The sequence below is a fragment of the Sander vitreus genome, chromosome 12 (assembly GCF_031162955.1).
Source record: "Sander vitreus isolate 19-12246 chromosome 12, sanVit1, whole genome shotgun sequence".
Lineage (NCBI taxonomy): Eukaryota > Metazoa > Chordata > Actinopteri > Perciformes > Percidae > Sander > Sander vitreus.
The window spans coordinates 23,185,780-23,204,080 of NC_135866.1; the positions used below are offsets into that span (position 1 = coordinate 23,185,780).

General features: G+C 41.5%; 1 protein-coding gene across 1 annotated transcript in view; it reads left to right on the forward strand.

Moving 5' to 3' along the window:
• carmil3 (capping protein regulator and myosin 1 linker 3) overlaps positions 1-18,301 on the forward strand; it is a 91,039-nt gene that overhangs the window by 20,009 nt on the left and 52,729 nt on the right. Inside the window, exons 4-12 of the mRNA XM_078263329.1 lie at positions 1,441-1,500; positions 1,596-1,717; positions 3,742-3,836; positions 4,242-4,312; positions 4,511-4,584; positions 10,683-10,758; positions 12,539-12,627; positions 13,791-13,885; positions 16,185-16,271. Of these exons, the coding sequence (XP_078119455.1) occupies positions 1,441-1,500; positions 1,596-1,717; positions 3,742-3,836; positions 4,242-4,312; positions 4,511-4,584; positions 10,683-10,758; positions 12,539-12,627; positions 13,791-13,885; positions 16,185-16,271 (769 nt within the window). The remainder of the gene's footprint in view (positions 1-1,440; positions 1,501-1,595; positions 1,718-3,741; positions 3,837-4,241; positions 4,313-4,510; positions 4,585-10,682; positions 10,759-12,538; positions 12,628-13,790; positions 13,886-16,184; positions 16,272-18,301) is intronic.

Consider the following 18,301-nt stretch of genomic DNA (forward strand, 5'->3'; position numbering starts at 1 on the left):
AATGAAGCTACAGCAGTTGGTTAGCTTAGCTTATTGTTGTTTTTTACACTGGGGTTGTGTATGGTTTAAACAAACAAGATACAATGTGTCAATCAGTGAGCTTGTGAGGTGCTGGTAGCCAGATGTTGTGGCCTTTGGACAGAGCCAGCTGTTTCTCCCTCCTCCTAGTCTTTGTGCTAAGCTAACAAGTTGCTAGCAGTAGATTCACATTTACTGTGCAGCCATGAAAGTAGTATCTATCTTCTTATCTATTTTTCTGCAAGAAAGCAAATAAGCGTATTTCCCAAAATGTCAAACTACTCAATTCAGGTGTATTTTGACTTTGGTCTTATTCATGTAGTTTTTGCCATCCCTTTTATCAGTCATGATAACTGTGCACACACCAGAATAATTAAGATCTGGGATAGTGGCAACATCACATCAAATCACAACAAAGTCTAACAGGGGCAAGAAACTCGAGCGGTAAACCAGACAGGCTGTAAATAAGTCAACAGTTCAAATGCTTCATTTTCTTTTATTTAGAGTGGCATGTTCCAGTTAATCTATCATGGCATGGATGCAAATGATTCTCTCTTCCAGACCTTGTCCTCAAGTTTTTGGTCATTTTTCCCATTTCGCACGAAACCTGTTGCACAGAATTGCAAAAACATGAATGATTGTCTTCCTGCTCGTGTTTCTTGCCCCATCTGACTTCTTTTAAATGATGTTGCTGCGTTCACAGATCTCTATTCTGAGTACCATATTATTGAGATTAAAAGAAATGGCCCAAACCAAGAAAATAACACCTAAGTTGTAGAGCCTGAACGATAAAGGAATTTTTAAGGCCGATATCGATACAAACATTTGGTGATTTAAAAATCCAATATTCCGATATATCGGCCGAAATATATTTAAAAAAAAAAAAGAAAAATCCAGAAATGTGTAACAAAACAAACAGATTTCCCTAACATTAGTTATTTGTAGTCATTTATGAGTCCTCACTAAAATATGATAATGCAGTTTAAAAATAAACTTGTTTGTTTTATTGTCACAACAGAACAGAGGAACATCAAAATATATTAAAGTTCTGATAAATAAAATGTATAAAAATACAAACTTAAGAAATGAAACTTAAAGGGTTAAACACGAGTGTTGCCAACAGGGACGTCGTAGAGCGCCCTCTGGTGGACGCCAACACTCATAACATGGTTGAAGGGTGTTTTGTCCGTTTTTTATTGTATTTTTAAAAAAAATATATTTTTAAAATTTATCGGCCAATATAAACGCCGATACCGATAGTTTGGAAAATGCCTAATATCGGCCGATAATATCGGCCCGCCGTTATATCTGTCTGGCTCTACTAAGTTGTAAGAAGATGTAATTGTAATTATCCTATAAAGATTATAATGTGGACAGTGTGTCAGTGTGGACCACAATAATGTTTCTTTTGGCTGTTTTCAGATGGAGGTCACCTTCAACTTCCTGGAAATCCGAGCAATGAACACTTACCCAGAACACCAGGTGAGGCCCTGACATTCAAATAGTTTTCCTGCTGTTTGGACCTTCATAGCAGATTAAAGTATTACAATAGATGAACTTTCCATCTCCATACACAGGTTGTCATCGATACAGACAAGACCACCTACTCGCTGAGAATACAGACCCAGGACCAGCTGGATCATATGGTCAGCCACATCAACTACGCCCTCTCCCGGGTCTTCAACAACTCCATTTATGCGTAAGCATCTCCGAGCACCTCAGCCTCGAGCAACGGAACAAGTCTTTTTCTGTTTTTGTATTGTATGTGCTGAGGAGCGAAGACAAGTTGGCCGACGTTAACAGCACTCGACTCATGTGTTGGCAAGTTGGCAACTCCTCTTCGGGCAGCTTTCCTCCTCAGCAGCCAAATGCATTCTTGTATTGCTGTAGTTTGCATCCAACCCATTTCTGTGTCATGGTAGACTTTAACACCCAGCAATCAGTGGGATTAAATCAGCCATCTGACACTAAACAGGCCATTACCCGAAGGCATTGTGTTGGATGTTTTTTCCTTTTTAAAGCAGTTTATTTATTATAAGCGATGAGAAGCAGAACACACAGTCACTGATGGAGCAATAGACCCGGGCCTCCAGTCAAAAAGTCATTCTTACACAGTTGAAAATCCTGAAGTGGGCTGTGTATGTCCTCTGCACTTTCTAAAGAGGGGAGCTCATAGGTAGAAAAGCCTGGGTAGAGTTAAGTTCAAGCCCTAAATATGTTGTCCCATAATCATGCATGTATGGGTGAGCAGGCAAGATAGACAGTGAGAGTGTATCCCCCTTTCTCTTGCGTCTCATCTACAGTTTCTAAGAGCAATGAGATTGACTGTGCTCCGACTATTGACCTGCACAAGGCTATCTTCGCACTCTATCATCTTTCAGAATGGCTTTTTTCCATTAGGGCCACGGCAGATGATTGCTTCCAGTGAGAACATTTAAAGAGAATAAAGAGCGAGGGCTGGACAGACACAGGGAAGTTGTTGTGGGTTTGATTGTGTAGCCTTGTAACCAATTGGTGCCGTTGTATTGAAGTACACAATGCAGATGGTATCAAGATAACGGGCACGCACATACACACACGTTCCAGGGGCGGATGATGATTGTCGAGATAAGGTGGGGATTAAGGTCATGGATGTGGTTAGGTGTGTGTGATTTGACGACAAATGGGATTAAGGATGGTGTGTGTTGAATGCAACGGTATGGTGGTGTAATCCTATCAAAAAGCCAAAGCAGGTAGAGCACAGTATTATGTACGAACAGTATTTACTTTGTGATCCCAGTTCTTACAGTTTTCTGCTTACTGGATGCTTTTTTGTCAAAGAAAACAACCAGTAAGCTGAGGAATATGCATTTAATATATACAGTATATATAATTGCAGCAGGGAGCAGCAGTATCTTCAAAAAAAACATCCCAGGGATCCAATTTTACAGTTTACGTGTTATTTATTCACTACCAAAGCAATGTCATAAGCAATTTTGACAGTTGAGTAGAGCACCTCAGTCAACAAGTTTGCTAGTTTGGGTATTTTAATAAAACTGGGCTGTCTATGCAGTAGAATGGCGCAAACATTTTTTAAATTGGTGCTACATGGCCAGAGAAAATGGAGACAAGGGGCTGTGATATTCCCTTTTGCTCAAAAGGTAGAAAACGTACAACTATCAGAATGCACCGCACCGGACCAATCAAGCGAGTTCTATCGTTTTATTTGAAAATTGCGATGCATCATGTAATGGGGCCCAAAGGCTTTCTAATCACAACACTGCTTATTCAAAAGTCAGTCATAGTGCCCATCCTGAAATTATAGCTAATGAGGACCACTTTGGTTTAGACTGAAGTATCATGAAAGTCATTAGGGTTTATTCTGTGGGCACCATGTCTGTACAAAGTTTCAGGGCAATTCATCTAATAACTATAGAGATATTTCAGACTGGACCAAAGTACTAATGACTTCCTAATGGCCCAGTGTGCAGTGCAACTCGTTACGAGACCTTGGTTATCTTCAGGTTGCTAATCTCGTCCACCATTCTCCTCTCTTCTGGAAATGCCAGCAGTCTCCATTTGTGGCGCAGGTTGCATGGTATCATTACAATTAGCTAGCACCTCTTTACAAATTGCACGCTTAGGCCCTCATTGTGAGCATATTAGCATGCCAGCTCAAAGCACCACTGTGCCTAAGTACGGCTCGTCTTGTTTGACGCTGTTCTCTCGCTCTTTGTCTTTCAGTCCTCCTATTTGTCGAGCAGAGGGAGACCTGAGTGAAGGAAGTCACAAGTTTTCACCAAACTCTGAATCGTCATTGGAGCCCCAGAAAACATGCGGCGAGTCTTCTTTGTTTCCGTTTATAGCACACAAAACACATACATGCATACAAACATACACAATCCATCCACTCACTGACTCGCGTCAAATCATGTTGGAGACTCATCCTTAAGTGGGTCAGAAGACCAAAATTGCTGGATGCGCTCCCTTTCTGCTAGTAATCCCATTAATCTACAAGAAGTCTATGCTGCAATACTTTCATCTCACCTCAGTATTACCAGCTAATCTCTCTCTCTCTCGCTCTCTCTCTCTCTTGATGACTTCCTCCGTTATCTCTGGCCTGCACTATTACAATCTCCTTTTCATTCCTACATTTGGCCTCTACCCTGCTTTATTCTATCCTTACCATTTTTGGTCTGTTACGTTCTAGCTTGAATTGATTTGTGTCATTCTCCACCTTTCAGGAGGTTTTTCTGAAACCTATGCTGCTCTTTGTGACTACAACGGAATTGGCTGCAAAGAAGAAGTGCAGTGGGTGAGGACACTATACAGGCTGTACAAAACCACTCCTTTGTTCGTTGTGCTGTTTAAGATACTTCTGTCGTTTGTACAACTGCGAAAACTAGGATCTTTTTAAGTTACTGTCCCATATCTTTCTCACTCTAACTCAGTAACATCTTGTTTGTTTATTTTTCTCTCATCTTTCCTCTCCTTCTCCCCTCCTCTATTCCAGGATGTTGACACCATCTACCACTCTCAGGACAACAGGGAGTTCAATTTACTGGATTTCAGCCATCTTGACAGCAGGTGACAGTTTATTGACTTCTTAACCACAACCAGGCTGATTACAGCATGCCAGCATGCACTGATTGGAAAGACACAATTAACTTACGCCAAACCTAGACCGCAGCTGCATACATTGCAGTCAGTGTGTGTGTTGGCTCTGTACTTCAGCACATTATATTTGAAATGAAGTAGTGAAAATGAGGGTAAAGTGCTGACTTTCAGTATTAATTTGAGGGTGTTTACATCCACACCAGGGGACATTTAAGGGACCGAAAGTAATTGGGAAAAGTTAACACCAACTCATTATATTTTGATATTTGTCAGATCTGTTGCAGTCAGTGTGTGGCTGTATGTACCCGACATACATCAGCAGACATTTGGCATACTCCTTTGGGATGCTTTTCAGAACAGTAGCAGCCATCTTAAATTGTTTCCAGTTCAACTTCAGTCTGGTCTTCAGAAAGTGAAATACCTACTTAGCTACATTGTTGTACATGTTTTTGGTGCTTTACTTTGCCAGTCAAGAACATTCCCTCCAAGTCAGTGTATTTCCCTAACAAGTTTAATGATGGGTTTGGTTATGAAAAACGTTTAAATGCTGGACACAAGATGTCTCCAACTTCACTGAAAAGTTCATTCTCAATGTGCACTGGAGAAGTTTAAACATCACACTTGTATAAATTGCATATTAGACCATGATTGCTCGGAACTATTTGTGATGTCACAAAATCCTGCTGGGAATGCACACAGTATTATGGTAAGCTCTGGGACCTTCCCCCCCCTTCAGAGAGGATATTGAAAACAGCCTTCTAGTGTCAAACTCTGCACGTTCACCCATCATTCTGCACAGTGAAGGTCAAACTTCTATGTAAAGTAACGGTAAGATAAACACCTTATTAAGTGGAGGGGAACCCATAGTTTGATTCAAAAATCAAACTATGGCCCTGTGTACTTTTCTTTGCCCAATCAGAGTTGGCTGAAAGTGTTGTAAAATCATTGAAATTCAGTGCTACAGTTTGCAAACTCTCTGAGAGATAGTGTACGTGACCTCTCGCTGCAAACCTCTCTTGTTTGCAGCATTCCCAAAACTCTTCACCTTCATCTTGCAAGGCTTGTATATTGCATGAGTCATGTCAAGCTTATTCTTCCCTCGGAATTATTCAATTTAGAGTGTGCCCAAAGGCTTTGCTGCAGTGTATACGCTTTGCTCTCGTGGCGCAGATCCGACTTTTCCGATCCGTCTGCATAGCGAGGGGAAGCCGTCACGTTCCAGACTATGTCTGTGAATTGATTTAGAATTGAAGAAAATAGGAGGTGCGATTCTTATGTGAAAAGAATCCCCCCCCCCACCCCTACGCAAAAGGCATTGACAGGAAAGGTGCGTGCGTGCGTGCGTGCACATACTGGACATGTTGTGGAAAATGCCACCAATACCAGTACAACTTGATCGTTAATTCAGCGCTTCGTTAACCCCCCCCTTTGTTTGGGTGCATTGTAAACAGACATATGATGCATGCTCTTCTACCTGATTTCTGACAGAGTAGCTGCTTAAGGAACGTTTTCTGTCCCCAGTGGTCGATGCACATGCCTTGGGAGCTGTAACTGAACATCCATTTGCCGTTCCCAGGAGTCGCCAATCAACCAGGACTGAAATGTTTGGGATTGTAACTGAAGCTGAAATTCAGCACTTAACAGTCGTCGTTTCATTTCAAATCCACCGTGCTGGAGTACAGACCCAAAAGAATAAAAACATACAAGTATCATAATACTTTTGACTACTCCGTAGTTTCAAAAGACTTTTCGTCCTCATTCTGCATCACGATGTTATACAAAAATGTTTCCCCGACAGTACGATGCATGTCCTCATCTGACAGCCCTCGTCTTATCTGACATTAGAACTGTCTGTTTGTTTAACAAGACCCTCCCTGGGCAACATGTTAAGTGCATTCCTCTGTCATTCTCTCTCTGGCGCTCACTTGCTGTTCTATGTCTCTGTTCAGTTTTGTTAGAAGTTTGGGAAGATAATAGAGAAGGGGAATGATAAGCTTGTCAGATGCAGAATCCAGGGCTCAGAAACAGCTGTAAAATGCCATATGTCTTCTCCTCTACCTCCCCGCTGGTAACTTGTTAAGCCCCCAATTTCCTTTCCCAGACATATTGAGGAAGAGGATACGCGTCGCTCGATCATAAACAGATTTGACAGCTGACATGCAAATGGAGCATTCAACCTAGCTTACTTGTCATTTTGTTTGAGGAATGTTTTGTTTTTAGAAAACCCTGCGGCCTATTGAATATTTTCTACTTTCCTGACTGGAGAGGATCTATTTACACTTAAAAATGTATTTCTCATCATAGGAGTGAGTCCTTGCTATGCTGGTAAATCAAAAATACATTCATAAGAGCGTGATTGCAGCAACTCATGAATATATTAATGTATTTCATATTGAGAGCTAAAATCATTGCAACGCTGTTGTTTTTCCTCCAATATTTTATATAGTGTGTGATAAAGAGAGAGCCTTTGCAGCGGAAGCTGCCTGCCCTTGCTTTTTTTTAAAGATCTTCCTTAACATATTGTTCCCTTGAGCCCACAATCCAATACCAAAGACTCCCTCCCTGCTATTGTAGAGAAGTTGCACAAATCTAAATGGATACAGGAAGCTAAGATTTAACAAAGCACCACTATAAATCACAAAAAACAATGCAGGGAAACAATCAAGAAAAGGGTGCAAATGACTGAAGAAAGAATCTATGGATTGGTATTTCCATGGTCATGTGCCAGAAGCTATTTGTGGTGCATTACTCCCTTCCTCCCCTCCTTGTCCTTCTACATTTCCATCCTTTCGATCTCCCCTGATTGAGGCTGTCTACCGTTACCACAAGCGACAGGGCAATGCTTTTCCTGCTGACTGCTGTCCGTCCAAACATCGTCTCAGCTCATTCCTCCTGACTGAAAGCGGACACCTTTTTCTCTAGCCCTGTTTTTTTTCTCCCCTTTTCATTGCCCTCCACTCTCTTGTTTTAGCTCTCTTTCTCTGAATTACGCCCCTCGTCACAAATGAACACACACACACACACACACACACACACACACACACACACACACACACACACTCTCTCTCACTCTGCCTGTCTCTGTTGGTTCTGTCTGGCCACTGCAGGTTGTCACCACGTTGCAGAGGGGACTGTGTGTGTGTGTGTGTGTGTGTGTGTGTGTGTGTGAGTTTTCTTTTTCATACATTAGTATTGTGTGTATGTGTGTGAGAGAGATTTTTATGCCTTACGGCCCCATGAACTTGTTGGGGGCTACTCTTGGCTTGACAGTCCCTCCTCAGTACACACACACACACACACGTGCGCGTGCACGCACGCGCAAATAAGTCTGACCTTTCTTCCTTTTAGTGCCCCCAGTTCAGGTCAGAATGTTCACCTTCCATACCTAGGACAATCTAACAGGTGCTATAAATATTTATTGTCCCACAACGTTAATAAAGTTTTTGATGACCCCCGCTGACCTTTTAGCTATCACTACAATACAAATTTTGTTTCCACTTGTAGGCTACACACGAAATATGAAACTCTGAGCACATAGTCATGTCATTTACGGAGCAGATCCATGTTCCCGAGAGAATGAACCCTGTTTATTGTGCACACTTCATGTCCTTCCCTCAACTTTACCCACAAGCTATTAAATAATCTAATAGGCTTATTGCCATGAAATGTTCCGAGCACAAGGACCCCACGACCTTTCCTCTGTGCCATCTCAGGAGAAACACTCTATCTTAGCCTTCCTCCTGGTAAGGTCTATAAATGTCAAAATCACAGTTCTCTGTTGTGCATATTGTGGGCTATAATAAATGGAGCCTTTACGGTTTGCTAGAAGGTCATATTCAGATCATAATAAAGTTAGGATTTTGTCCATTCATGATTGTTGGCCAGAACGGACATGGATGTGGCGCACCCTCGCTCGGTTCTTTTTATACCCCCGTTTTAGAAGTGTGCTGGAATTTGTGAAAAACATTACCTTGCCTATCGTGGCAAACCGTTTTGGTCACTTGAGGTGATTGTGTGAAGACTTAGGTATGTAACAAACACCACTACTTTCATCTGCTCCATTGTTTTATACAACTCATTTTCAATCTAAAAAATCAGTTTTTTTGGGACCAAGAGTTGGCGGTGGGAGGGGGTAATGGCTCTTTACGCTGAATATGCAAAGCAGGCTGTTCACAGCTAAGCCCCGACTGCTCAAAGCTTACAGCAGGGCTGTTCAACTATACTGTTCAGAGGGAAACATTTTCAGAAAGCTCAATGCCTGGGGGCTAGAAATGTCCCTAAACTATTGTCAATAAAATAAATCATATTCCTGACATCAAAATACTGGGTGAAGTTTAGAAAGAATGAAGAACGCAGACATTATCGTCAAGGTCCGATGACGTCATTGACGTGCATAATAATTAGCCATGTGGATTTTACTGCTGGGAGAGAGAGGGGCTGGTTTGTTTCCGCCAGCAGCTAAGTTTACAAGAATTTGCCAAATTTCAAGATTCGGGGCAAACAGAAAGGTTAGACTTCACACACGGCTTTAATTTGAGCAATTTTCAGAGTAGCGCGCTGTGCATGTGTATAACAGCGACTGAAAAATCTACCTTTCACGAAGGTTCCCAGTTTAGCACATGCTACATTTGGATTCTTTTACCTTTCGGACAGAGCCATGAGCCAGAGCTGTTACATCCGTTCCCACACTGAGCTAATTGGCTGCTGGCTGAAGATTTTTATTTAGCATACATACGAGGGTGGTATCAATCTTCTCTTCTTACTCTCCACAAGAACGCAAATCGGCATGCATCCCAAAATGTCGAATGAATTTACACCAGCTGGCAACCCTATTCAGAGCTTAAAATTCAAATATAGGATTTTTGTGTGCATTGTAATATATAATGCTTTTGGTTCACCTCGCAAACACCAACTAACATGAGTTTGTATACTGTATATAAAAATATTAGAACTCTCTATCGTAGACCAAGTTTAATCTTCCCCTTTGCTCTAACATAATCCATTTTTGAATTGTAATCTTAACATTAGATTCCAGTCCTAAACCTGAATTGATCTGTGTGAAGAAGTGACAGATTGACCTGCTGTACAACATGTGCAAGTACAAGATACACAAAACACCCACGTGCTGCATGACTGAGTGAGACTTCATAGAGGTCAATTACATGTCCTGCTGTCAAAACATGAATCGGCAGACAGTGTTTGATGAATTCCGACATGTGCATCATCTGCACGCACGCACGCACGCACGCACGCACGGACGGACGGACTGAGCTGTGTCAGTTAGAATGGACTGGTCTGATGGCTGGCATGGTAATGAAAAAGGAACACGGCCCGCAGCCATTTTACTCCGAGATATACTGTAATGCCCTGGCTGCTGCAGTTATTGGCAACAGGACCCTCTCTGGCTAGATTACAATTTCCTCTCTTTCTTTGTATTTTCCCTCTGTCTCGCTATCCTCTCTCTCTCTCTCTCTCTCTCTCTCTCTCTCTCTCTCTCTCTCTCTCTCTCTCTCTCTCTCTCTCTCTTGCGCGCGCGCTTTTCCCTCTGTTACTGCTTGTTTGTCAGATGATGTATAGTAGGTGTAGCAGCAGTGTGGCTTTAGTTGGACCTTGGAGGATTCTAAAACTCTCTTCCCTCTCTTTCTCCCTCCCTCGCCAACACACACAGGATGGTCTGTGGGCTCTGTGTCTGTTTGTGTAGCAGTGGCTGCAGCAGTGTTTGAGGTCTATAACTGGGATCAAACTGTGCCTTTATTGAATAATCCACTGACCCAGGCATCAATGTTTACATCTTTGTTTTTACTTTCTTCATCTCTGCTCTCGTCGTCAGCAGGGCTGCAGTATGTGTCATCTTTTAGAAAGCAGTGCTGCCCATAGTGTACTCCCTGTCACAATGATGAACTGCTTCTTACCAAACGGGGGGCAAAGAAAAAGTTTGGCCCACGATAATGTGAATTTATGGATCAGTGACATCAAATGGTTTTGAGCAGATGGAATTTGCTAATTTAAAGATTTTAATTTAGTCTCTAATGCGTGTGTGTTTGTGTGTGTGTGTCTCTCCATTTCAGGGACTTGGCGGTGATCGTGGCATCCATTGCGTACAACACCTGGTTCACCAAGCTGCACTGCAAAGACATGCGCATAGTAACTATCTTTTTTTTGTATCTTCCTCTCTTGTAAACCTTGCCAGATCCATACTACAAATCCAGTGTTTTTCTTCTCTTCCCTCTGCTGTCCCCTGTTATCAGATTACATTTCTTTCATCATATTTTATCTGCTCATTTGGCAGACTGATGTCCTAATGTGAATAAAGAAGTCACGGCTCCAGGATTAGTTAATATTTTACTTGAATCAATTTTCTATTGGTTTGGACCAATGCATTATGAACCCAAATCTTCACTGGACTATTATTAAACTCTTGAGATTATATACTGAATGAAAATCAAGTTAAGAAAAGCAAAATAAAATAAAAGACAGCGAGTCGCCATCGCTGAAAAGCTATGCCAATATTTACTCTAAGTTTGTCCTCCAGCTGTGTCTGCTGCGATTTTAGTTTCCGCTTTTTCAGCTTCAGTCTTCCCTTTCTTTGCCTTTTTAGCAGGGTGGACGGTTGCAAGTAACCGTGACAATTTCTGTATTTTCTCCTCCATTCTCCAGTAGACTTGCAGTAGCTCAGGCTCATACACGGGAGGGGTAGAGTACGCACAGCGGACAAGGAGTTATTTCATTGTTTTTTTCCAGCGAGGCAGTGATTGGTGGGCGTTTTTAGCTAAAGATGACGGATCCTTCTCGCTCCTTTTTCAGAGCCCATGAGTTATTTATTGCCATCTGGGTGTGAAGACCATTTCAAACAATAAATAAAAAAAGTGTATATTGGAAAAAGTTACCAATTTGACAATTTAGACAACGTCATTGTAGTCTCGGATTGCCAGACCTTCCTCCACAGCGCTGCGGAGTAGGGTCTGGCTAGTCCATACAGCATTCTGGGATGGGAGAAAAATGTGCTCTGGTTTATTGGCGTTTCTTTAAATCAATCACAATCGTCACGGGTGGTGCTAAGCACTGCACAGAGCCCTGGTGGCGCTTCAAAATAGCCTCGGGAAGGAACTTGTTTTGGTGCAACGTGACATCATGACTTTGTGTAAACATACACACCCACTTTCGTAAGCCAAGTGGTGTGTTATCTGTACGCATTTTCCGCGCCGTATACAGCGGACGGGTTGGGTTTAGGAAAAGAAGAACCAGTTGTGTTTAGTAAAAGAAGAAAGCTACGGTTGGGTTTAGGAAACGTGACACGCGGGACACGATCCCCGGTCTCCTGGATGAAAGTCCTGTGTTTGACCCATCCACCACCCGACCAACCTCCCTACGCGTATTTTCGCCCTTTCATACTACTCGCTACGGCGTAAATTCACACACAATCGCAAGGTAATGTAAGTCAATGGAGGCCAAACGGCGTTGATAAACACGCTACAAAACGAGTATGCGTCTTGATAACACGCCAAAAATGCCATACGAATTGGCGTGTCATACATACGCCACTTCATGAGATCATGTTCTGTTTGGTGGAACGTGTGTACGTTCAAAAGTTGTTTAAGTTGTGTAACAGAAAACTCCATAGTTCCATAGATCTAGTCTATAGTCTCTCTAGTCTAGCTGTCTCGATTTCACCGGAGCAATCCCGGAAGTGGAACGTCGTGGATATAGACTAATGTCATTGAGTATCACAAAATCTCTGATTTTTCCACGGTATTGTTTCCATTGAAATTTAAATTATCATATTGAATTATCGCCCAGCCCTAATGCTTTAACATAAGCAGATTTCTGTTGCTTCTGATTACTGCTTGCTTTTCACTCACCTATGTTCTTCATCCATTTGAAACCTCTGGTCACAAGATCCTATGCTGTGTGTTTTTGTCTCCAGGGGTCTGAGGTGGTGGACCAGGTCCTGCACACAGTCAGCAAGTCCAACAGTCTGGAGGAGCTCACTTTGGAGAATGCAGGACTGAAATCGTAGGTTTCCTCTTCCCTGACATTATCAGCCCTGCCCGTCACCTCTCTGTTAATCTAATTTCCTCCCCTTTTCTTCCTCTACTCACACCTTCGCCTCTCAAACACTGCTCCACCTCTCCTCTTTTGTCCTTTTTATACACGCTCCAGTCTTTTCTCTCCCCTCTCCTTTTCTGCTTTGCTTGTATTTTATTCTCTCACTTCCATGTCTTTCGTCTCACCTCTTCACCTTAGCTCATCTCAGCTCTCCACTCCTCCTCACCCTTCATCTGCTGTCTTAACCTTTTCCAATTCTGTCTCTCCTCCTTTTTTTCTTTCCCACCTCTCTTAACCTCCACTCTTTCATCCAATAAAGGTCCCTCCTGTCTGCCCGTGGCAGGTGTATTGTTTCCCCAACGAATCATTAATGAGATTTTGGGCTTCACCTGGCAAGAGTTTTCACCTTCTATGCATGGCTAGTATCATTTAGCAGAGCAGTTTCCATATTTAGTATTAATTGAGATGAATTGGCTACCTCAAGCTAAGATGATATGCTGCAGCATAATGATGAGGTTACCAAGTTTGAATACTTTATTTATGTTAAATCGCTTCCACTAGAGAGGGCAATTTTTTAAGAGGCTCTCCACAAGCACTACACCAAACGCTCACAGTAAAGTGAAAAAAAAATGCTGCTGGTTGATTTAGGTTGATGAGAGCGGTAATAGTGAACCAAAACAGATTATTTGCAGCCTGCAAAACCAAAACAATGCACAGAAAGATGCCAAAAAGCCCGGCAGAGCTCAAATATCATTTAGAAGGGTTTCCCCTTCAACAAATATTTGTCTACTCATCCCATGTCATACGGAAGGTGACATTTTGTGCATTTTTAATAACTAACTCAATTTTTTACCATATGTGTCCATTTTAAATCATCTTCCTTTACATTCTACCTTTACAGCACAAACCTTTTCCCATTCAATTACCATTTCTGCAAAGGGACAACACTGCTGCTTGAGTAGGACACTCAGCACTCATTACCAAGAGGTGTAAGGGTGAAACTTTATCAAGTGCATTTCACTGAATTAGGGAAATCTCTCTGACGGATTTACTCACTCTATTGAATTAGCTTTCTTTTTTTTTATGTTTAAATGTAATATTTTCTTTTTAACGTTTTTTTTTTTCTCCAGGGATTTTCCGCAGAAGATGGCGTCAGCGCTGTCAGAGAACCCAGCCTCTGTGATTCACTCTCTCAACCTGGCTCACAACACGCTAGACAACCAAGGTACTGGCCTGGACTCTCTCCCTCCTACTGCTGTCTCTCACAGGGCACCACTGATTGTTCTTTTGCTTCTTTTACTTCGCTGCTGCTTTTCTTTGCTCTCAAAGAATTCAAAATCAATGTCTCTCCTCGCAGCACCCTCATTTTCTGTTTCTCTTTGTTTCTCTTTCATCTATCTTTCATGCTGTATATCTATGAGTGGTCCTCCTCTTTAGAGAAATGCTTTTATTTATTCGGTCTCGCCTACAACTCGCCTCACAAACAGAACCTCTTCTTAGGGTTGCTCCATACACGTAAACTTACATTTTAAATCAATTTTGTGTGCCTCGATACACCTTTCTCTCCCTGTGCCTCTTTCACACTTGTACAACCGAAAAGAGTGCATGTGTTTGTATGCCAGGGTCAGACTTTGCATGCAGGCCACTATCACTCATTAGCTAATTTCTGTCCTCCCGTCAGACACGTCACTTCCACTCACTTCAATAAATTATTTTGTGCTCACACTTGCCATCCTCCGTTTGTGTTTGTGTGTGTGTGTATGTTGACAGTGTGCAAACTTACTTTATTGTGACTACAGCCACAAAAGTGCTGCAGCCTTAACCACCATCACAATAATACTCATAATCACAGTAAAGAATGACCTTCAGTGCTGTGTCCGTTTTACAATGTTCTTTATGCCTCTAATGCCAGTAGAAGTTCTGTACATACACATTCCTGCTGGAACCAGGAAACAATGTTTGGCACATAAATATAAAACATTAAAAAAAATTATAATAATAAAACCGTAATATCAAATAGTCATATCTGTGGTTTGGCACTACAATTTTTATTTTTGATAAAGCCGAGCCTTTCATGTTATTGTAATTATGGCTGCAGTGTGTTTAATCGAATTGTTGAGCTGAAACTAGGTGTTATGTAAGCTGGCTTGGAATATATTTATATGGGCTTGTTTCTGCACTGGGTATGTGGGAGAAAGTGAGATTGTCGGTGTGATGTTTTTTTTTTTTAGCTGTAGTAATATACTTGTGGGGTTTACTATAGCTATGTGTGTGTGTGTGTGTTTTGGAGGGGGTGTAATGAGAGAGGTTGCATTTTAGTGACAAAGCTCTTTTTGGGCTCATAACTCTAAAAGTGGATGGGTGTAGGGCTGTAAGTAATAGGGCTGTTGGAACAAATACCGAAATTCGAATATAATTCGAATAGTAAAAAAATCAATACTATTCGAATGCTAAAATTACTATTTGAAAGTGACTTTTTTTTTTTATAAATATGTTGGCAAACGTTAGTTAATCTTCCTCTTCTCGCCTTGGCCACCCACATTTGTCACTCACATCTTATGAACAATAACTTAGCGGGCGTGAGAAACACAAGGCATTGTAAGGTATAAACTAACATTACATAGCCTACCGTACGTTGAGGAGCTAACGTTACGTACCGAGTTAACTTAGTACAAGGGGGCGTGACAGGCTGCGGCTGGAAATCGTAACGAAGGACGGGAAATAGTTTTAACATGACTTTAAAATCGACATCCACCGAGCCAAAGTGCTTATGTTAACATTAGTTAGCTCGTTCTTGTTTTCTAACTGTGTCGCGAGGTATAGTAACGTTAGCGTAGCTGGGAACTTCATGGAGACAGCTAAAGTTAATGTTAGCTGCTCTCACAGCTGTCAGAGTTAGCTTCGACTTCATATATTACCTTCTAATAGCTGTATTCTCAATAACAACAATGTGACAATGTGTGAACAACAGTGACAATCTGCAAGAAACAGGTTGCTTATAAATCACTAAAATAGTAGTGACAGCACAGTTTGGTTATTAATGCAGTTTGTTATCGTTATCGCGATATTCAGCAGCGTTATCGCATATTTTCCTCATATTGTGCAGCCCTAGTAAGTAACAGTTATTTTCATTATGGATTATGTCAGCTGTTTTTTTATTGTTTTTATTAATTGATTCATCGTTTGGTCTCTAAAATAACACAATACAGTCAAAACTGTCAATCACAATTTCCCACAGCACAACGTGGGGTCTTGAAATGCTTGTTTCGTTCAACCGACAGTCCAAATCCAAAGGTTTTCAGTTCACTATATATATATATATATATATAAAAACAGCAGATCTTCACATTTAATACAGCATTTTCTTAAAAGAAATCTAAATAGCTGACAATTTATTCATTGTTGATCATTAAACATTTTATTGTTTTGTCTCTAGATGGGTGATTATGTGTGTTTTTTTTATTAAATAAGGCCTTCAACTTCCCTATCTCTCTGTCTCCTCTCCCTCCTTCTGCTCAAACCAGGAGTCTCCAACCTGATTCAACAAGTGTGTCGCCTCAACAAGGGACTGCGTCTCCTCAATCTCTCCAAGACCTCTCTTTCCTCCAAAGGTAGGAGTGCTCCTCTTAGACACAGTAGCTTCTTGGGGGTAACCCCACACACATCTTTTTACTATTAAATGTAAATAAATGTCCAATTAAATGTTGGAGCTGGTACAAAAATGATGCGTCCTGCTCAAACAGTGGAAGCTTTCTGTGAATCTGGGTTTGAAGCCAGGTTCTTCTATTGAACCACAATGTTGCCCTGCTGCCCCAAATGCAGTTTTATTTGGGCTAGGGCTCTCATAGATAAAAAGACCCATGCATGTACAGTATTACCCATCTACCAAATGATAATCAGGTCAGAATCATAAGTAGTTGATCTGTCTTTTCCCCCCTAAAGTCCAACATAGGCATTAGTGCAGTGTCCCATTTCTATCGTTTTTATCCCAGACAATACAACCATCCACTAGTATTACAGCAGATTCAAAAGGATCATATTAATATGGATGTAAATCCATACAGTAATAGCTTATTTGTAATAACATTTTTGGTCATTATAGCATATTTTACAGCATTCTTGATCTTTTATCGCATTGTTTATCTGGTTTATCCTAAATTATGGTTTTATATTTTTTTACAGAGTTGCAGAAGTAGTAAGCTGCTACACAAATGCAAACACAGTCACCACATATTTGGTCAAAATTGAGTTAAGATCTGACATTTTAGTGTCTGTTTTACCATATAACATTGATTATGCCAGGGATAATATCATTTTTGTGAAAATACAGGGTTGCAACAACATTCGACAGCTGGTTGGAGGGAGATTCTTTTTGTGAGATTTCTGCCTCCAATGCAATGGAGGTAAACCTTTCTGCACACCTCATTTTCATTGGGAGTATTTCTTCAGTGGAAAACAGTCTCATGAAAATAGTTTTTATAAGTAGAAAAGGTAAAGAAAGAGAGCAAGGCTAGCCTTTGCTAAAGCTAAAACTTACCCGTTCTGGTGAACTGATATCTGGTAATTCTCTTTGTTAACCAACGTTTGGGGGCTAAAATAACCAGCCCTAAGTGGCATAATAACATGGAAGCATTACAGCATTTCTGTCTGTTACACGGTTTGCTGGCCAGCTTGCAAACTAAACCCTTTCTCTCTCCTCTGCCTTTGTACTGACTGCTCTCTGCCTATATAGGGCGGGATGGCTACAGAGGTGTTGGATGTAATTATAAGGCTGAAAGCTGAGTGGTGTGTATATGCCACAGACAACGACCTCGATACCCAATTAGTGTACGTTATGAATGGGAAAACAACTCTAGGTGCGATTTTAAAAGACAGTGGGTTGACACCGTAATTCCGGAGGAATGCAGTGATGGTGCTGACCTTGAATGGTGGGTATTAGTATGACTTTGCAGGGGATGAGCATTTTTTGTTGAATATTTATGGATCTCTTCCCACCCCCCCCCCTTCCTTCTGTCTCTAAAACACCTACACATATGCCGAGACAAGCACGTGCACACACACTTACTGTAGGACACACACACACACACACACACACATACACACACACACACACACACATACACATACATACGCTCTGATGTATGTCTCTGAGATGTGATCAGACATGCAAATAGGCAGATATACAACACATGCTCCCACATCCTTGCTCCCACACACTTGACATTGGCACACAGTCCAAATGGCTTCTAAAAGTCTGATAGATAGATAAAGCGGGGATTAGACATTGTCCCCTCTTCCCCTCATTTCACTCCTAATCGCTACAAATTAGGGATGAAGAGCTTAGCGCCTTGCCGGCTTCAGGGCAGCACATGCAGTAGCTGGCTTCTTCCACACACACTCCCCAATGCTTGAACAGGAGAAAGTCACCTCCTACAACTGCTAGCTATAATTGATGATACTAAGTCAAGTGAATGGCACGCAGATTAGACTTTTTTTTATTTGTTGCTGCTGTTAGATGTTTCTCCCGTGTTGTTATTGTGTCTATATTTAATCCTCAACTTGCCATGGCGTGCTGAGCTTTGCATCAATCTTGCAGGGTGAGAGTTTTAATGAGGGGTTCCATCGGGCCTGGGGGTGTAAC